This window comes from Barbus barbus (genome assembly GCF_936440315.1).
Source record: "Barbus barbus genome assembly, chromosome: 34".
NCBI classification, from domain to species: Eukaryota; Metazoa; Chordata; class Actinopteri; order Cypriniformes; family Cyprinidae; genus Barbus; species Barbus barbus.
In genome coordinates this window covers 12,706,528-12,729,404 of record NC_136762.1, presented here as the reverse complement: position 1 = coordinate 12,729,404, position 22,877 = coordinate 12,706,528, and the positions used below count along the sequence as shown (strand labels likewise).

General features: G+C 36.4%; 1 protein-coding gene across 1 annotated transcript in view; it reads right to left on the bottom strand.

The window, feature by feature from the left end:
• Positions 1-22,877, bottom strand: part of LOC306854256 (RNA N(6)-adenosine-methyltransferase mettl16-like) — a 35,368-nt gene that overhangs the window by 11,013 nt on the left and 1,478 nt on the right. The window contains exons 3-6 of the mRNA XM_079392116.1: positions 4,058-4,245; positions 929-1,069; positions 713-825; positions 412-554 (exon numbers count right to left, since the gene is read on the bottom strand). Coding sequence (XP_079248242.1) covers positions 412-554; positions 713-825; positions 929-1,069; positions 4,058-4,245 — 585 coding nt within the window. The remainder of the gene's footprint in view (positions 1-411; positions 555-712; positions 826-928; positions 1,070-4,057; positions 4,246-22,877) is intronic.

The window sequence follows — 22,877 nt, the reverse complement described above, 5'->3', positions numbered from 1 at the left end:
ATCATATAGAGGCAAAGAAACACACAAGTGCTTGTAAAACCAAGTTTCAGATATGAGATATTATTCAGAATAGTACAAGTTAGAACGCAATTTTTCTAGAGCGCAATTTTTTACATTTATTTTTTTTATTCCTCATATTCTCTCAATCACTATTATAATATCCGATAGTATTATTGTGTGTGTTCTGGTATATATGGTTTATGAAGAAATGCGTATAATGACATGGGTACTAAAACGTAAACATGGTTTATGAGGAATTTCAAAAATTGCCAGTAGTTTTCTGTAAGGGCTAGGTTAAGGTATAGGGTTAGGGTTGGGGTTAAATACAGTTTGTACAGTATAAAAACCATTACGCCTATGGAGAGTCCCGTAAACCACATATGCAAGAATGTGTGTGTGTATGTGTGTGACCTAAGCCTCTTCTTTAGTTGCAGACTGTCATGGATGATCCTTTTCACAAATTCCAGCTCTCCACCCTCAGCCATGATCTCAGTGACCCCCCCAGTGTTGATGGAGCTGGGTGGAGGTCTGCGGGAGTTCCTTGAATTCACCCCCTGACAGAGGAGATAGAAAAGAGGGGAAGAAGTGGAAGAAAGAATGGTTAACAGCTATTGTCATGTGCACAAAAGAGACAGATACTGCTAGAAAACAGCCTGGGGGTTTTCTAGCGCTTGTGTGTAGTGAGAGTTAAAAACACTGGAGCTGAATGTACCTTTGCTTCTAACTGGTTGGCAAAGAAAGGTGGATTGCACATGCAGAAATCATAGACAATGGACTCATCCTTCAGAGCATCCATCAGTAAAGTCTTCTGGGGCACCTTCACCACTGCAACACACACATGTATGTGGTTCAGTGGATTAAATTACATTTAAAACTGTCAAGCTCTCTCTCTGCATCACACACACACACACACACACACCACACCTACCTTTAATGAGCTCTGCCAGGTGGTTTTGTTCAACGTTCTTCTTTGCATAATTAAAGCAGATGTCATCCACTTCTGTGGCGAGGAAGAACCAGCCATTCATAGTGGCTCCCAGCAAGGGGTAAATACAGGAAGCACCAGTACCTGCACAAAGCCAAAACTAGTCACATATAAGCTTAAATACAAATGAAATATGATCTGCCTCCAAGTCTTTACCTAAACACATGCTTCATGTAGTAACAACACTTCAGATCAACAATGCGGTTCAAAGAATCATGAATACTTTATGGTGTTATTGAATCAATTTCACATTTTTTGTATCTAAACTAAGCACAGAATGATCACCTTGCAATATGATCATATTTAACTAAATTTGTCCACTAGGAAAGGAGAACTTAAATGTGAAATTAAAACTATTAATGATATTTCAAATTTGGGTATTGAAATGAGAATGAGAATAAAATAAAAATTATAAATCTGAACTATTTACATTTCAATTAAAACAATCACAAATGTGTAGTTTCACCACAAAATATACAAAATAGTTAAAAAAGAACTTGTATTTCAATGGTTATACAAACATGATTTTACCTCCAAATGTTAGAACTCTTAAATAAGTATTAGTATGATAATATGAAGTGCAAGCGACTGCTTGACAGAGTGACATATGACTATAATGCAGTTAGACTGAGGCAGGACAGCTCTGGTCATCCATTATCCAGTCAGGCAGCCTTAAAAGGACTGAAATTTAGCAGAACTAAACAAAGATGATCCCCCATAAGGTTGGAAGAAAGGAGATTTAGAGCTATTCATCATGTGTGTGACACTAACACAGCTAATCTCATCCCAGAGCTGGCAAAGGTCGTCAATCTGCAATCTAACCTGATCAACAGAGCCACAACTATATCATCCACACAATCTGATGCAACAGCTAACACCCAGTCGTCCATCTGAAAGAGGATGGATGATCACTACCAGTTAAAAGACTTTTCTGGTTTTAATCTGCAATAATCTATATATATCTATCTCTCTCATAGAGATATACATATATATATATATATACATACACACACGCACACACAGTCGTGGTCAGAATTATTGGCACCCTTGGTAAATATGATCAAAGAAGGCTCTGAAAATAAACCTGCATTATTAATCCTTTTGATCTTTTATTTAAAAGAAAAAAAAAAAATCTAACCTTTCATTTAACTAAAATAATTGAAAATGGGGGAATTTCTCATTATCAAATAAATGTTTTTCTCAAATACACGTACACAATTATTGGTACCCCTAGAAATTCTTATGAGTAAAATATCTCTGAAGTATATTCCCAATCATATTTACAATTTTGAGCACTCCAGGGTGATTATGAACATGAAATTATCCAGCCATGGCTTCCTGTTTCACAGAAATATACTTACTCATCCATCACAATGAGAAAAACCAAAGAATATATTTCTGATGTGCAGCAAAAGATAACAGCTTCACAAATTAGTGAAGTGGGTTTAAGAAAAGAGCTAGAGCAGTGAAAATTCCCATTTCCACCATCAGGGCAATAATTAAGAATTTCCAATCAACAGAAAATGTTATGAATCTGTACCCCACGTGTACAATGAAATATACTGCTGTATTTTTGATGTTGTGGGCCTATATTTCTGCTGGAGGTCCTGGACATCTTGTTTAGACACGTGGCATCATGGATTCTATCAAATACCAACAGAAAAAATTAACAAGTGACTGACTCTGTTAGAAATCTTATAATGGGCCATGTTTGGATCTTCCAACCGGACAATAATCCAAACACAAACCTCAAAAACAACACAAAAATTAGTCACTGGGCACAAAACCAAGCTTCTGCTGGCCATTCCAGTCCTCTGACCTGAACCCTGTAGAAAATGAGTGAGGTGAACTGAAGAGAAGAAGCACCAACATGGAGCTGTGAATCTAAAGGATCTGGAGTGATTCTGGATGAAGGAATTGTCTCTGATCTCTTGTCAGGTGTTCTCTAACCTCATCAGGCATTATAGCAGAAAATTTAGAGCTGTTAAACTGGTAAATGGAGGTTTCAAAAAGTATTGAGGGTGCCGTTAATTGTGGCCAACGTGTATTACAGAAAAACATTTTCATTAATGATATTTCTTCCCATTTTAAATTGTTATTATCCAATGAAAGGTTTGATTTTTGCGAATTTTAAAATAAAAGATCAAAAGGATTAATATGCAGATTAATTTTCACAGACTTCTTCAATCATATTTACCAAGGGTGCCAATAATTCTGATCACGACTGTATATATACACACACATACATACATACATGTATATATATACACATTACATATACATATATATATACATACGTATATGTAAAATTAGCGCGTTAACGCATGCTATTAATTATTTTCAGATTAACGCGTTAAAAATATTTAATGCAATTAACGCAGGGGCAGGGCTAAGGTTGGCCACCCCATTCGCAACTGCTGCCTCTGTCTCTTTTTTTCTTGCAAAGGATTGCGTTTATTTAGATGCAGAATGTCTTTATGACCACATCAAACGGGAGAAGTTTAAGACACGTGCTCTATACGTCGCCTCCACGCCAGACGCGAGTCAAACAAGCGCGTAAAAGATACTGTGCTCGTAGCGCGCACTTTTTCAAATACATGCACATAGGTGCCGGTGCGCGCTGTAATATACTGTCTTTATGTTGTTTGTACATTGTACATTTGAAGATTGTTTATTTAAAAACTTGAATGTTAGGTGGGGTTAAGCGTGATTAATCACGATTAATTTTAGAAAAATGTGTGATTAGTTAATTTTTTTAATCGATTGACAGCACTGATATATATATATATATATATATATATATATATATATATATACATACATACACACACAATGGAGGATGAGCTGAGGATGGCTGTATGATGTGATGGTGGTGGATTGGGATATTTTAATCCAGAAGATCTGGTGGCATGTGACAAGACAGCACTGTTTTACTCTCTACCAGCCTCTGTATGTGTGTGTGTGTTTGTATACTATAAACCAACAACCTGCCCTTCCAAACCCTGTACCACCAGCCTGTGGGACTGCAAAGGGCTTTAACAGGGTAACACCAGTGAGTGTGAGCCGGCATACCAATGTCAATGCCCCTCCGTGGGTTCCCCTGCCCCCCAATCAGGTCCTCCACCCAGTGGATGTAGTTAAGGCGGAGCGGCACAGTGGGGATGAGCCGTTCCAGGGGGATCTCGATGGTTAGGCCAAAATCCTCTTTCAGCAGGGTGCATGTGAGAGCTCGAACAGCCTCCGGGTCCTTAAAATTAAGCCTGTGGGAGGGATGGAGTTCAATGGGGGGTAATAGACAGAAAACCATAGAAAAGGATCAGCTAATAGCCATCTTTAAAAGCACTCCACATACCCTCTTCTCAATTCATTAGTGCTCATCATAAAAACATCCATGCCGAGAAACACAATGAAGCAGCTGCCACTGGTTTGCAAAAATGTATTAAATGGAAGAAATGCCTTCATTATCACTGTCCCTTTCTCTCTAAATCCTTAATGTACATCTTAAAGCATTCAGTGAGAGTAACGTCACGTTTATACGGTTCTAAAAGCGAGGAGGGTGAGGCAGGTGTAATTAGGGAGCCTTCGTACGTTCACACCCCTATAGATGTAATTAAACGCTCCATGCTGCAGATCATGTCTGGCACCTCCGAAGGGAAGCAAGATGTGCGTGTGAGCCGCACAGATAGGATACTGTGGAAAGAAGCCATGGTGTGTGAAATGCTATTTTACAGAGCCTTTAAAAACACCTGCACCCCACCTTAAGCATAAGAGCTCCTCACAAATGGGATGTGCGACATTAAGGACAGAACGTGCTCTCTAGTAATGGTTGTACTGGCCTGGGCTTAAACAGATGTGTGTAAGCATTACCAATTTCCAAAGAAAGTGCTTCAGCCCAATACAGTCTTATGACAGTGAAATTACATTTGAGGTGTCAATACGTTAAGGAGGGAAAATGCAAGTTAATGCAAAAGGAAAAACAGTATTTCTGCTGTTTGAATAGCATTTTGGCTGCTCAACATTCGCATGTTAGATACTATGGTCAGAGGAACTCAGCAGTCAAGTTATGAAATGGTTAGAACCTGGTTGAGAAACAGAGTAGTGGTTTGGGAAAAGCCTTGTTTTTCATATTGTGGAATATGATGCTTCAGACAATAAGGTTATATGTTTTCTGGTGTAGGTGGTGATTCTTTGATGTGACAGTCAGGTCTGAAGTTAAACTAACCTAAACTACAGACAGATATTAATAGCAGTGGCTGATAACTGTGGCTATAAAACCAACAAGCATAAATCCTATTAAGTGTATAATTATAATACAAACATATACAATGGCGCACATACCCGATTATGAAAATATACAGTATATATATATATATATAAAAATCAAGCAAACTAAAGTTTAAAAAAAAAGGAAATATTTATTTAAATGCGTTAAGATTTCATAAAATTGCATACTGTATATACAGAAAAAAAATTAATTGAAATATATTTAATGCCCTAACTGTCAGTTTTGATCAATTTAATGTCCTTGCTTCATAAAAGCATTAATTTCTTTATAAAAAATAAATAAATAAATAAAAAAAACTTTTTGAACAGTAGTGCATACTCAAATTGTTTGCTAAAGAAAGATATAAATCAAAATAAAACAAATAGAATAAATGAAAAAAAAGAAAAGCATTTGAACTAGTGGTCCACTGTGCACTGTATAGGCTTTAGGCTACATATTGGTCATTAACCACACACGTCTTTGGAAATCAGCCATCAAAGGACATTAGTGGACCAGAACCTTAACATTGTGTCATTTTCTTTATTCTAACACAAATAAGAGCACAACACAAGAAAGGAAACATTCCAGCAGCAGCCGTTCATGTGAAAAATCCAATACACCTCTATCTTTATAATTTATTAACACATTAGCCCTAATTAATCCATCGATCCAATCCAATTGAAAATGTGACCTTGGGAATTAAATATGAATATGGATGTCATAGAGGGTTTCTATGGTTACCACTTACTTACCACTTACTACAATAATAATAAAGCCCAAACGCGGCTTAATAAAACAAGGGGTGTGGATTTTACAAAGGAGGCCAAAAATGACATGATGAAGACCCAGCAGCTCATCTGGTCCTCGCAGAGTGTGTAAATGACTGTGGCTGACCTTACATCCGTCAGGTCATAATCAGACTGCAGAGGATGAAGCCGCAAGAACCGTTATCCTGCCATCTATTTTTAGCCTCTGTTTGAATGGCTCGGCTCACAGGAACGAAGACAGAGTGCCACAGCCCAGCCGTCTCCACAGTAACCGCTTTACCCCCCCCACAGAGAAGTGTGTGTCAGTGGAGCACGAGGGCTGTGGATGTGTGTTAAGTGTGTGAGAGGACGGTGATGCTGACGTGAGGTGGGTGTGTATATGGGCAGATTAGATCCAGGGTGAGAAACTCTGAAACTGCAGCCCTCTGATTCAAGGACTCAGAAAGGAATGACTCTAAATGAAGAAAAAAAAGAAATCAGAAGATTCAGAAAGAGATCATAATGAGCTTGAATAATCACAAAAATCACTGCAGTCACGATAACCGAGGTTCATATCAGAAGCGTTGAAAACCAAAAATTGCACCCTAAAGATTTTTACTACTACGTTGGGTTGCCATTTGATGTGAAAATGATGTGAAATCAGAGTCTTGAAGCAAAAGCAGTGCTCTAACCAATCAGACTAACACAACGGCGCAGCATGAATCTACTCGTCAGCACCGCAAGGTCACCTCTAGAGCTCCGTTTAGCCATGTTTTAATCCACCAAACTCCAAACGCTTCCAAACCCAACCATTAGCAAACAAAGAATGGATACTGAACACGCTCCACAGCTTTTTATTGTGTTCTGTGAGAACAAAGAATGTAGTGGTGGAGTTTTAATAACGGAGAGCCGAGTGGTCTTGTGAGGATTGATGTTCCACTAACTGTCAGGTTTTCTTTGGTTTTGTCAGCATGTCAAATCTCTAGTCGACCAGGATCTCGTTTCAACTCAACACTGCTGTAAACACGAGCCCGCTGAATATCCTGAGGAATTTCGCCTCTGCGATTTGAGGATGGTTTCTGAGTGAGGCAAACTGCAGTTACATCATTTACAAATTAGGGATGCAGCGATTAACCGGTTCCGCGATTAACCGCACTTTAAAACGTCACGGTTAATTAATCGTAAAGGTTCCACAAAACCGAGTGTTTCTGTTGCACGGAGCTGAACTGTTGCAGCCTGTGCAAAATGAAAACAAAGTCACACTAGTGGTGCACCAGCTTAAAATTACGTGCTTATTAGAGACACGAAGGCTAGGCTACTACACGCATTAGATTAGTGACAGAGGGACTAAACAGCGAAGCTTTATTTCCACCAGAGAAATGCCTGTCGAAGTGTGGGACCATTTTGGGTACACCAAGAAGTCATTTAAATATTGCCGTAAAAAAACTAATGCTAAAGAGCGAATACATAAGGGATAATGCACGGCTAGCTGTACATTGAATGATTTTAATGCACGACATGAAGGCAAGAACCACCTGACGCGAAGCTACGGCTCGTTATTCTGCCCGCTTCAGATCAGAAAGAGATTAAATAGTGTGGTAAAATCACATTTATTTGAATTAATTAATTATATTTAGCTACTTGAATTAATTATTCGAGAGAGAAGGAGAGAGAAGTGACAGTTGCCTGTGTGAATTAGCCTACCTGTGTCTGCGTCTCTCCAGTAGGCTATTTAATTTATTTAATTAATAAAAGTCACGGGCAGCGTTCTCAAGACGTTTGTGTCCTCCTGAATTAATCTCCGATCTCACAAACCAAAACAATAGACATGATTTTCTCAGGCTACATGTAAAATCATATGAATTATTATAAAGATTATTAAAATGAATACGTATGGATGACAGTTGATTACAATAATATTTAACTTTATTTCCATCATTAGTAACAGTTTCCCCTGTGGGATAAATAAAGTTAATATTAGTTGTATATTAATAATACTTAATTAAATGTATTTACTATTCCTGTTGTAGTATTATTCATAAGTAAAAACCAACAAGATTTTTTTTTCACCATGTTTCCAAATTCTCTACCCCAGGTCCAAAAGAAATGTAAAGAATGTACAAACTGAAAACATTAAATACTTTTGTGATCTATTTCCATTTCTTATTTTCAAAAGAGAAATACTGTCATGGATGTTTACAGAGCAGCGGTAACCTTTTTTCATTCTAATGGGAGAGATGGGACTTTTGTTTGTTGTTTGTTTATTATTATTTTGTGCTGTATTGTTGGTTACTGTGTTATTTCTGTTTCAAAAGCCAGCAATAAATAACACTTTAACATCTAAAGAGTGTTCATGTGATTTTATACATTATTAAATGTTAGGAAATTAATAAATGCATAATAATCGTCATAATCGTAAAACCGTGATTATTCATCAGACAATAATCGTACCAGCAAAATCTATAATCGTTGCATCCCTATTACAAATACCCTCATTCCAAACCTGTATGACTTCCTTTCTTCTGTGGAAAACAAATGAAGATGCTTTGCATAACATCCAAGCTTCTCTATTCCATACAATGAAAGTGAACGGTGACCAGAGACTCAAGCTCCCAAAAAATGTAAAAGCACCATTAAAGCATCATAGAAGCATTCCAACTTATAAGTCTTAAGAAGTCATTCAATAATTTTGTCTGATGAACAGACTGTTACAAAAAGTTACAATTACATAATTATATTTTTATAATTATAATTCTTGATCCTATTCCATCTCATCTCCTTCAAGCCATTTCTCCTGCAGTTGTACCTGCACTCACTCGTACAACAGGCTCGTATAACCCCACTTCTTAAGAAACCCACTCTTAACCCAACTCTTTTAGGGAACAATAGACCGGTTTCCCTTCTACTTTTCATTGCAAAAACTCTTGAACGAGTTGTGTTCAACCAAGTCTCTGCCTTTCTCACACAGAACAACCTCCTTGACAGCAACCAGTCTGGCTTCAGAAGTGGAAATTCGACCGAAACTGACTTGCTCTCAGTTGTTGAAGCCCTAAGACTTGCAAGAGCGGCTTCCAAGTCTTCATCACTTATCTTGCTGGATCTGTCTGCTACTTTTGATACGGTCAACCACCAGATCCTCCTGTCAACCCTATTGAGAAAGAGCATCTCAGGAACCGCACTCCAGTGGTTTGAGTCTTACCTCTATAGGTATTACCTCTTATCTGATAGGTCCTTCAACGTATCTTGGAGAGGTGAGGTCTCCAAGTCGTAACATCTAGCTACTGGGGTGCCTCAGGGCTCAGTTCTTGGACCACTTCTCTTCTCTGTCTACATGGCATGACTAGGTTCTGTCATTCAGAAACATGGCTTTTCATATTACTGCTATGCTGATGACTCAACTCTACCTCTCATTCCATCCTGATGATCCGACGATAGCTGCTCGCATCTCAGCACGTCTAACAGACATTTCCTGCTGGATGAAGGACCATCACCTTCAACTCAACCAAGCTAAGACAGAACTTAGTCTCAGTCCTGCAGAGTTCAGCTCAAACCCTAATCAAACACACCTGAACAAGGTAATCAATGTCTTCAGGATTATTAAGGCTACAGGCAGGTGAGATTTTTTTTCAGGGTTGGAGCTGAACTCTGCAGGACTGCGGCTCTCCAGGACCAAACTTGCCTACCCCTGCTCTAATTCTATTTTATCTATCGGTCTTCTTTTTATTTATAAAAAAAACACACACACTTGACCCTCTATCAATTGCACATTTATTCTCAAACGCCTAGCTTTTCTTGAAAAACTAACACTAGCTTTCTTTTTTATTTTCTATCTACTTGTTTCTTTAAAAAAATAAAAAATAGAACACTAGGTTTCTTTTTTTTCTATATTCTATCTACTCGTTTTCTTTAAAAAAAAAACAACAACTTGCTACGTGTACTGCATTAGGCTAACCGAGACTTGTCATAACACTTGCACGTTGTTGCCCTTTTTGTTGGTTTTGATTGCTTCCATTGTCCTCATTTGTAAGTCGCTTTGGATAGAAGCGTCTGCTAAATGACTAAATGTAAAAATTTATTCTCCAATTCGTTTTTTTGAAATATAAACATTTAAATGGTGGCTGTCATAAAATGAACTAATTAAAAATTTAATTAAAAATTGAAGAACAGTAAAAATGATAATGAGTATGTTATATGGTACATATATATTTTGCAAAATGCTCCTCTCTAGAGTTCATTTCTATAGCTGACTAATGAGATTATGGTCACCAAATATATATTTTTTGAAGTAAATGTGATGTTACGTGACATTGTTTACAAGCTATAATATTGTTATATTATATTTTCCACGGTTGAAACACTAATTGAGTGATTACATGAGGCAAGACACAGATTACAGTAAGTTGTACTCTTTTTTAACATACAGTGGCGGACAGAATTATTGATACCCTTGATATATGATCATTAATCCTTTTAATCTTTTATTTTAAAAATTCTCAAAAATCTAACCTTTCATTGGATAAGAATTTGAAATGGGGGGGGGAAATATCATTATGAAATAAATGTTTTTCTTTAATACACATTGGCCACAATTAACGGCACCCTTTTATTCAATACTTTTTGAAACCTCCATTTGCCAGTTTAACAGCTCTACATTTTCTCCTATAATGCCTGATGAGGTTAGAGAACACCTGACAAGAGATCAGAGACCATTCCTTCATCCAGAATCACTCCAGACCCTTTAGATTCACAGCTCCATGTTGGTGCTTCTTCTCTTCAGTTCACCTCACTCATTTTCTACAGGGTTCAGGTCAGAGGACTGGAATGGCCATAGCAGGAGCTTGGTTTTGTGCCCAGCAACCCATTTTTGTGTTGTTTTTAAGGTTTGTTTTTGGATTATTGTCCAGTTGGAAGATCCAAACATGGCCCATTTTAAGATTTCTAACAAAGTCAGTCACTTTTTGATTTTTTATCTGTTGGTATTTGATAGAATCCATGATACATGTTTCACAAAAGAAAGTCATACAGGTTTATAATGACATAAGGGTGAATAAATGACAAAAAATAAAAAAATTTAAGCTGATGGTTAATGCTGTCATGCATGAAAAACTGACACCCCAACTAAGGGAGTGCAAGTTTAAAATTAGGATTAGTCCTGTAGCAGGCGGCAGAGACGATGAGTGATGTGAGCCGCCCCCCTCCGTGTCCCCACATCTCATTTGTAAGTAAGATGAGGCCGAACCCCACAATTATGTCCGACATTTCAGCAGAGGACCCTCACCCAGGACAGCCCTCCACAGCATCAATAATGCAATTCACTGTCTGCCAGGCTGCAGAGATTAATGCTACTTTTACTGCAGCTAAAACTACAGAAATCATTTAGTCTTCTTTTCACTACACACTCAAATTAAAGGGATAGTGCGCACAAAAATAAATATATTTTGTCATGTTTTACTCAACCTTATGTCATTTTAAACCTCTATGCTCTTACTCTTTTAAATTGAGTGCACACAAAAAACAAAATCTTCGAATCTCCATATAAAATACTATGAATGCAGCATAAAAATGGTCCATACGACTTGTGCATTATATTTTAAGTCTTCTGAAGTCGTACTATAGCTTTATGAGCGGATAAAAGTAAAGTTTAAAGGGATAGTTCACCCAAAAATGAAATGCTCTCCATAGAGAGTAATGCAACTACCACTTTCAAGGCCCAGAAAGGTAGTAAAGACATCATTAAAATAGTCCATGTGACATCAGTGGTTCAATCGTAATTTTATGAAGCTACGACAATAACTTGTGTGCAAAGAGAACAAAAATAAAAACTTTATTCAACAATTTCTTCTCTTCCGTGTCAGCATGCAAATAGATTTTTTTTTAAACTATCACTTACAAAGGATTTCTATTTCAAATAAATGCGGTTTCAAAATTTCTATAAAACCAAAGAATACTAAAAAGAAGAATAAAAGAACAACCGTTTCCCCCCAAAAATAAGCGGCATAACTGTTTACAACTCTAATAACAATAAATTCCTTGAGCATCAAATCAGCATAATAAAATGATTTCATGTGACCTTGAAGAATGGAGTAATGGCTGCTTAAGATTCAGCTTTGCCATCACATAATTTACATTATAAACATTAAAATAAAAAATACTTATTTTAAATTGAAAAAATATTGTTTTTACTGTATTTTTGATCACATAATTGCAGCCTAGGTGAACATAAGAGACCTCTTTATAAAAAATAAAAATAAAAACCCTTTGGCACAGGCTTACCAATCCCAAAATGTTGAACAGAAGTATAGGTTTGGAACAATATGATTGGGTAAAAAATGACAGAATTTTTGGGTTTCACAATGTCACACTATATTCTGAATTTTTTATGTTCCCTAGTTTCTTCCAGGTCATCCACGAGCCACTGACGTACATAGTCTCTCTCTGGTTCATGCCTTCTAATCCCATCTCTCTCTGGATGACATCTGCACCCCAAATCTTTCCTCTCCTTTCATATCTTTCTTCTCCAGTGGCAGCAGAGAAAAAATAATGGGGGAGAGGATTCCTTGTCAAACCCATATCCCTCAGTGAGTGTTTCTTTCCAGATTAACCCTATCCTCAAAACTGTAGCATGAGAGACTTAGAAAAGAAATGAGAGAAAGATTATCTCACAGCACGGCAATGTCTGGAGTCTGGAACCATGAAAAGGAGAAGCTAATGATAATTTGTATATATAAAAGTCTTAATATTTCAGCAAATCCCTCATCCTAAGACTAACTTGCAGGACTAACTTGTGAAGTTTTGGTTAAATACCAGATCAGTTAGGTTTCAGGCAAATCTCTAGGCATACCGCAGGAAAAAGAGAGAGACGAAATGTGATACTAATATACCAATCTGACTATTTCTGCAATACTGTGTACATTATGCAAATTGACTTTCTTGTACCAAAAAAAAAAAAAAAAAAAAAAAAAAAAAAAAAAAAAACAAAGTGTAGAGAAAAAAGCAAACTACATAAAATACTACAGGTGCATCTCAAATTAGAATGTCATGGAAAAGTTTATTTCAGTAATTCAACTCAAATTGTGAAACTCGTGTATTAAATAAATTCAATGCATACAGACTGAAGTAGTTTAAGTCTTTGGTTCTTTTAATTGTGATGATTTAGGCTCACATTTAACAAAAACCTCAACAAATCTCAACAAATTAGAATACTTCATAAGTGAATTGAACACATTGAAGTGAATACATTTTTAGTGAATTGTTGGCCTTCTGGAAAGTATGTTAATTTACTGTACATGTACTCAATACTTGGTAGGGGCTCCTTACTGATTACTGCCTCAATTCGGCGTGGCATGGAGGTGATCAGTTTGTGGCACTGCTGAGGTGGTATGGAAGCCCAGGTTGCTTTGATAGCGGCCTTCAGGTCATCTGCATTGTTGGGTCTGGTGCTTCTCATCTTTCTCTTGACAATACCCCATAGATTCTCTGGGGTTCAGGTCAGGCGAGTTTGCTGGCCAATCAAGCACAGTAACACCATGGTCATTGAACCAGCTTTTGGTACCTTTGGCAGTGTGGGCAGGTGCCAAGTCCTGCTGGAAAATGAAATCAGCATCTCCATAAAGCTTGTCAGCAGAAGGAAGCATGAAGTGCTCTAAAATTTCCTGGTAGATGGCTGCGTTGACTGTGGACTTCAGAAAACACAATGGACCAACACCAGCAGATGACATGGCAGCCCAAATCATCACTGACTGTGGAAACTTCAAGCAACATGGATTCTGTGCCTCTCCACTCTTCCTCCAGACTCTGGGACCTTGATTTCAAAATTAAATGCAAATTTTTCTTTCATCTGAAAAGAGGACTTTGGATCACTGAGCAACAGTCCAGTTCTTTTCTCCACAGCCCAGGTAAGACACTTCTGACGTTGTCTCTGGTTCAGAAGTAGCTTGGTATCCCTTTTCCTGAAGACGTCTGAGCGTGGTGACTCTTGATGCACTGACTCCAGCTTCAGTCCACTCCTTGTGAAGCTCTCACAAGTGTTTGAATCAGCTTTGCTTGACAGTATTCTCAAGCTTGCAGTCATCCCTGTTGCTTGTGCACCTTTTCCTACCCAAATTCTTCCTTCCAGTTAACTTTGCATTTAATATGCTTTGATCCAGCACTCTGTAAACAGCCACACCTTTCAGTAATGACCCTCTGTGACTTACCCTCTTTGTGGAGGGCGTCAATGTTCATCTTCTGGATCATTGCCAAGTCAGCAGTCTTCTCCTTTATTGTGGTTTCAAAGAACAAGAGATACCCGGAATTTATACTGTAGTGATGGTCATTAACTGAAACTCAAATGTAAATATTCTAATGTTTTGAGATACTGATTTTTGACTTTCATGAGCTGTAAGCTCTAATCATCAAAATTAAAACAAAAAAACTTTTGAAATGTTTTACTTTACATGCAATGAATCTAAAATATATGAAAGTTTCACTTTTTGAAATAACTTAAGAAAAAAAAATGAACTTTTTCACGACATTCTAATTTATTGAGATGCACCTGTATATCCCATAGGGGTGTGCGATATGACGATTTTTGATCGTGGATGATAAAAATGTCTCCACGATCTGCTTTTGAAGAAATATGGTAGTATCGTGCTACAGCGCACATTATGTCAAATACAGTTCTGGCTCCTCCGTCTCTATATACTGTACAACACGACATACAGCAGTAGAGTTACTCTGACAGGACACTGCACTTATTCACGATCGCAAAAGTACATTATTTGCAAACAAGCCTTGCTGGTTAAAAGTTTAATACACCTGAAGCATGCGCACTAAAAAGCCTGTCTAACAGCGCCTGATTACTCAACTAAGTTATCTTTTGCGCTAATACTGTCAAAACACACAAGGTTTACATACAGACTCAGTTGGTTATCTCTAAAATGAAAGTAAATATAGTTAAGAGAGAAACAGATGTGTGCCTGTATATTAGATGCGTGCAGGTCTTAAAGGGACAGGACACTAAACATGTTGCCGACTGTCATTAAAGGGATAGTTCACCCTAAAATTTAATTTCTGTCATTATTTACTCACTTGCATGTTGTCCCAAACCTCTATTAATTTCTTGTGCTGAACCCAAAATAAGATATTTTGAAGAGTGAGGATAACCAAACAGTTGCTGGTCCACATTGACTTTGATAGCAGGAAAGAAAAATCCTATGGAAGTCACTGTGGACCAGAAACTGATTGGCATTTATGTTCAGCAGAAGAAAGAAACTCATTCAGGTTTAAAACAACTTTTGAGTAAATGATGGTATTAAAATAAAACATTATGACAGAATTGACAGACAGATGACAGAATATTTATTTTTGGGGGAACTATTCATTTAACGTTAACAAAAAACTAAATACCCCTATTGTACCTGAAAATAAAGCACTTTGTTTTATTTGTATATTATGTGTATTTGTAATGTGTATCTTTGTTTTTATTTTTTAATAAGAAAGATAAAATAATGACAAAATCTTTGGCCTAAATATCTGCCATGTCTTTTTTTATTTATATATTTTTTTTTTTGTTACCTTGAAAGGCGTTGTCTTTCTTGTTTGGCTGTAATGCTCAGACAACTTGTAAAACCAAAATAGTAAAACCAACATGACAAAGAATTGTGATAAAATCGTGAATCGTGATATTTCTAAAAGAAATCGTGATATGATATTTTTTTCCATATCGCCCACCCCTAATATCCCACAATGTAATGTGTTTGATTTTACCTTGCACATCCAACATGATGAATCAGAGATATCTCATGCCTCATTATTTAATCAGACATTACATTTCTACACCACATTAGGCTATATTACAGTATATATATATATATATATTTATTTTTATTTTTTTTTAAATAATACCTGAATGACGTCTACTGAATTAAAGATTCAAGTAAATAAAATTATCCATGCACTCGAATTACCAATACAGATAAATCTATCATTTTTATGAGCGATAACTGATAAATAGTTTATATTGAAATTCTCTACTATATACTGTATATAAATTCTATAATGTAGAAAATAAATTAATTAATTTAAAATGCTACAAGTGAATTTAGCCATCACAACTTTATAATGTATCTATGGAAATGGATATTAAATGCAAGGTCTGCTAAATATTACATTTACAGTAATAATGTTTTTAAATTATTTTTTTAAAGATTAACTTTAAATGTAATTCAAATGTAAAATATGGGTAAATAAGCATGCACAATTTTTTTTTTAAGCACCTACTGAATTAAAAATATGTGATGTAATTTTAAAAAACATCTGAATAATGCATTTGATTTCACACACTATTTTTAAGTTGTAAGCAATGTTTTATTCTGCAGATTTCGGTAAGCTAGTACTATTGGGGAAGTTGTGGCCTAATGGTTAGAGAGTCGGACTCGTAATCCAAAGGTTGCGGGTTCGAGTCCCCGGCCGGCAGGGATTGTAGGGGGGGAGTGAATGTCCAGCGCTCTCTCCACCCTCAATACCACGACTGAGGTGCCCTTGAGCAAGGCACCGAACCCCCAACTGCTCCCCGGGCATAAATGGCTGCCCACTGCTCCGGGTGTGTGTTCACGGTGTGTGTGTGTGTGTTCACGGTGTGTGTGTGTTCACTGCTGTGTGTGTGCACGTTGGATGGGTTAAATGCAGAACACGAATTCCGAGTATGGGTCACCATACTTGGCAGTATATCACTTCACTTCACTTAAATCAGAGCATAATCATACAGAAAGAGTGTAAGAGTGTATGAGTGAATGAGAGACAGAGAGATGAGGAGCATGTGGTCTGGGACAGTAGCGAATGGTAAGTGTGCTGTAACGTACACCTGCTGCAGATGGCAGAAAGATTTACGGTTTTATATAAAAATAAAAAAAACATGCAAATGTGTGTCAACCAACACCTGCTGCAGAATTCATTTACATTTAAACAAAGTCGTTTCCTCCTGTTGATACGGAGATTGTCAGACCACACAAACACACATGTACATGCACACACACGAGCCATAAACAACTCCAGACAATTACTGTACTGTACTGGACTCAAAAAGACAGTACTGTGCTGAAATACTGAATGTAACAATTCTTTAGCAATCAATAGAATATAGATATAGAATGTAAAACAGTACATTTCTATTTAAATGTAACTGAACAAAGCCTCTTTCACAGTTAAGACCAGTGTGGTCATTTCAAATGTCCTTGTTATGGTTGCATCTGACCCAGATCTGTGTTAACTTAATCCACCTGGATAAACGTGGCCGATGCTGGCTTGATCAAAGCGATCAATCATGCATAAGTCATGAGGAACAAATGAGGATCTGAGCTAATCTGGTGTTTACGCACCACATTTCTTGACCGCAGACCACTGGCTCAAAAAACACCACTATTCAGCTGAATATACAGCACCACATCAAAAATTATTATTTCATTAAAGTTTGGAGCTTCTATTCAGAACTGTATTAGTTTATGTAAAATTAGTTGAATTAGCAATGCAAAGACAATACGCATATTGTGTAAACTTCATCCATAAACAAACATGTATGCATGTGTTTATATATGTAACTTATATACTATATATTTATTATATACTATATTATAAAATATCATTTAATTCTTAAAATAATAACGAAAAACTAATATCATTTGAATTAAATTTAGGAATCACAACATTATAATGCACAGTATACAAATACCAAAATTAGCAATGAATAAAACAAAAAATATTATATATTAAAAATGTTGGAATTTAAATTGCATCAAAACTTTATGTAGAGTACACAAAATATATGTTAGTTTTGACATTTGTTAAAGATACATTTAACAGTGTTATTAAACTATTAGTATTTTAAAAATGAACTTTAAGATGACAGCAAAATTAATAAAATGTAAAAACACTCAAATGAATCATGCACAATTAAATATCCAATATCAGTTAATATATAATATCCAATAGAGTGGGGGAACTATGACAATAGGATTTTTCCATAGGCTTTTGGATTATCGCAAAAAATAAGCTCTGTGTTCAATCATAGTTCATGAAACTTACACGTTTTGTCCATCAAGATAATCTTCACAAAATAATATAACTTTGACGAATTTTGAAACCTAAATAAAAGCGTCAGAACTGAAAAGCTAAACTTAGGCTATAAACAAACTACTGAACCACGATCGCTCGCCTTCAACGTCACCACCACCACGATACCGACAACTTTTCAAATGTATTTTTTAACATGTTCAGTGAAACGCATTAACTCTGTATATGAATTTTAATCTACGCTACATGAACCTTTTCATATAAACTGGAATAAATACAAAACAAAACTGAAATGAGACTGTATAATAAATAGTATAGTGAATAAATGAAATAATCATAACTGGAGGACATATGAAAGCATGTATTTCTGTACATTTCCAAATAAGGTGCATTAAAAGTCAATAAATCCTTGTTTAATATGAAAGTTAATTAAAAACGTGTCTCCACATACTATTCAATAAAATTCTAGTGCATTTAATCTATTAAATAACAGCAGAGTGAGCGAGTTTTTGGATATGTTAAGATTAAACTTATTTTCGTGAACAAAGTACCACATCTCAGCTCTCATTTTGTTAGGGTGGTTACACAAAATATTATTTTATCCTTGCTTCTACAATCTATATGCTTTCTAAGTTTCATGTGGCCGTAAACATTTCATTTTAACGTGGCTTAAAGCACTATGTATCATTAAAGTTTCACTTTCACCACGTAAAGACAGCAAATGTGGTGTTTACATGGATTAATTGTAATAGGAGTTTACCTTACTGTGCGACAGTAAGCGATAAAACGAGCATTTTCCCTCCGAAGACATGTCGCATTTTGGGGGAAAACCAAAAAAAAACAATATAAAATGCAGGAAACTATTCGTTGGTTATTCTACAATTAATTGAATTACAAATTATACTACAACTGGAAAATACTGTAAATTGATAAACTGTTCGGCGTGATGACGTTTAATGTCTCCGACAGCGCCTGTAGTCCCATTTAGCAACTTGTTAGCAACCGTCTTTTTTAAGAAACATAACTGTTTTAAAAAAAATCACGAGTGTGGTGTAACTGGTGCGTTTTATGTCGTAGAATAAAACGTGAAAGTATCTTGAACTTGTGTGAACCACAGACCTTATTTAAGGGATTTAACAAAAATCCCATTGACTCTGGGACGATGGAACCGGAAGTGCTAAAATGCTAACTCGCTTCCGGGTTTTCGCCTACAAAGCGACATCATAGTTCCACCACTCTATAGCCTATAAAATAATTATCATCTGTAATAAAAAATCATTATTTATTATGGCAACATAGATTTATGGAGTTAAAGAAAGATAAAGAGAGATTTGTTTGCTCTATATATGCAATAGCAAAAGGACAAAGCAGAGATTTGTAGACCAGAAGAAGAAACGCTAACCGAGGAGGGACTTTGTGGTGGACAGGCCCTGCTAATTAGACCGCAGAGGCGAACAGCTCCAGGGGCGTTGTTAGAATTTTCAAAACCATCTTTAGGAATCAAAGGGTGAGGAAGCACGGGGATCTTTTCAAGCCGCATCTTCAAAAAGAGCCTCCACGGCCAGACCTGACAGCACACCTGAGAGAAAAGCCAGCAGAAAGATGGACACACTAGTGCTATCAGCTGAGCCTCTCCAGGTGCACAGCCGTCAATACAGTCTCTATAGCCCAGCTCTCTTTTGTTCCTCTGCTTCTCTGAAGCACACATCTCTTTCTCTCTCTGTGTCACGCTATAATGACTTCTCCTGCTGAGGAAATGTGACGTGACCAGACAGGATCAGCGCTGTGGGCGAGGGAAGTCAGGCCAACTACAGCTCTCTTTGTGATATTATATTCAACAATAAAAACAACAATATAACACAACACACAAATAAAACGCCATAGAGTCTCATGCCTCATTCAAAGCCAGAAAACGTGAATGACTCATATTTGACTATTTTTAACAAGTCAAAAAAATCTATAATTTTTATTAAAATCCAAAAGTATTACAGAACAAAACCAAAGAGAAGCTGCTCTTGCTCTCTCTCCCTATATATATATATATATATATATATATATATATATATATATATATATATATATATATATATATATATATATATATATATATATATATAACTAGTTCATATTGTTCAATAAATTGTTTCTAAATATTTTAAGATATTAAAACAAATAATATTACTTTTCTACAGCAATGTGGTGCATGTGTAACATATAAATGTTAATTTAATTATTAAATATGTCTCCTCCTTAATTTTTTTATTTAGCAAAGACATGTTAAAATGCCAAAAAAGACACTGAAATTTTTAAAAAGATTATTTATTTAAAATAAATGTTGTTCATTTGAACTTTCTATTCAAAGAATCCTGAAAAAAAAAAAGTTAAAATAAATATTTAATTAAAATTATTAACCGTTTTAAACACTGACAAGAAGAAGAAATGTTTCTTGAGCAGCGAATCAGCACATGTGAATGATTCCTGAAGACTGGAGTGATGCTGGTAAAAAAATGTAGCTTTGCATCACAGGAATAAATTACATCGGCTACATCTGACGGTAGTCATCAACTTCCATAGTATAGAAAAAATACTATAGAAGTCAGTGGCTAACGTCAACTGTTTGGATTCCAATATTTTTCAAAATATCTTCTTTTGTGTTCAACGGAAGAAAGAAACTCATACAGGTTTGGAACAACTTGGGTGAGTAAATGACAGAATTTTCATTTTTGGGTGAACACTAGTTTCATCCTTTTTACATCATCCACCCTGATCTCCAGATACTGACATCTCCGCAATTGAAAAACCCTATTGGTCAGTCAATCCTCAATGTCCTTTCTCAGTTCCATGATGATCAAAAGTCAACAACCAAAGACAATACTCTGAAACAGAGTCACCGTCACTCCCACACACACCGTCTGGCATATTTCATATCTCTGTGTCCCAATTACAATCTCCTGCCCTCCACCTCTCAAACACTTGAGGCGTTCTGCCGCTCCAGGATGCTTTTGTGCCCCTTTCCATCTGCCACTCCACAGCTCTGTAGTGCACATCTGCAGTGCTTTCCCACAGATATGAGCAGGAAACAGCCCAGTATCAAAAAGAAGCATCCGAGAGTCCTGCTTCCTCTCATGCATGCATAATCACAGTCTTTCTTTCAGCTGCCAAAATGGGTCCAAAACAATCAGTAAAATAACGATGGAGGCTGAGCCTGTAAAAACTGAGCCTGTTATACAAACCCTCAGGCTTGGCCAAGACTGTGAAGAGTTTCCAGAGACCTGAGCTGGGGCAAAACAGAAGAATACCCAAGAGATCTGAGATACTGGCCTCTGGCACCTCAAGCGTTAAACTCCCAGAGGCTGAGATCTTTGCTTGTCAAGACTTCACTGAGCCGAACATTGCGCTGTTTCTTTAAGCTGAAACCCTGTAGGCACAGCGGTTGATTTGCATGCACTACCTCTGAAGCCTTTGGGACGTTTCGCTCAGTGGAGAGAGAAGAACACACCTCTTAGCAAGGTCAACGGTAACGGTGCACAACCAAGTGGGACTGACTGGAAATATGGAGACTTGGCAAAACAAATGGAAGATGTTCAGCCTCAGACATGACTGTAGGGCGTTTGCTCAAGATGATTCCCATTAGACCGAAAACTAATCTTGCAAGTGGGGCTAAAAAAAATTAAAGACGATGAGGAGAGGGGGGAAAAAAAGCACAGGCAATTTTCCCAGAGAGGAGTGCTGCTTGTCAAGTTCATTTTCTGACAACAGCACGAGTTCCGTCCCTCCCCTGGAGCTCTAGATGCACTGCCGAGTATCGACAGTCACAGCAGGAAGCTCATCCAATCATAGCAGCCGCTTCAATGGGACAGGCCTAAAATACTGCGCCAATGTTATTATTGATCCACAAATAACTCCTCTCCCTTTACAAAGCCAAAGCAATGTCTGCTGACTGACTCCTCTGAGACTACATGCAACCTAGCACACATCAACATACCAGTTTGTGAGCATTAAATACTATCTAAAATTTATATGAATGAATTTATTAGAGACAGACTGCTTGTTTGTGGGAGATAAAGTGTGACTGGTATTTTAAAAGAAGGCGTTTGCAATGTTATTAATATTAAAATATTTTCTTCTATGCCAGTTTAAAGTCATTAAAGGAAAAAAAATGTGTAGGGTGGGATTTAATAATTAAAATAACTTTTTTTTTTTTTATATTATTAATGTGGTAGATCTTTACCTTTGTACAGAAGAGGATTAGGGCCAAGCAATAAAAAATAAAACCATCTTGAGATTAAAGTTGTTAAATTTTGAGAAAAAAACTCAAAATAAAATGTTGAGAACAAACTCATTAAATTACGAGAATTGATTGGGTAGGTTTAGTGCTACTACAGTAAATCCATTGTTAATATAAATTTGTGGATTGTAAAGTATTCTAACTGCATTGTTGTCACAGTGTTTCTCCTGTTTTCCACGTCAGTGTTGTTGAGAACGGCAGTGATGTTTCATCTGTATTTAAACTAGTTTAAATCACAGCGGAATCTGTGGTTTGATTAGGGGTAGGCAAAATTTAACACGTTTTTTAAATTGAAATTCAACAACTTTTTACTCGTAATTTAATTATATTTTTCTCAATTTTATTTAGACTTTTTCTTGAAATTTAACGAACGTTTTCTCTAAATTTAATGACTTTAATCTCAAGATGTTTTTATTATTATTATTGTTTGGCCTTAATCATCTTCCGTACCTTTGTCATTGTAGTGTCTGAAAAAAAAATTATAATAATAATCACCAAAAAATAATAATTTAGTATTTAATTACTCATTTCTCTGGAGAAATTAAT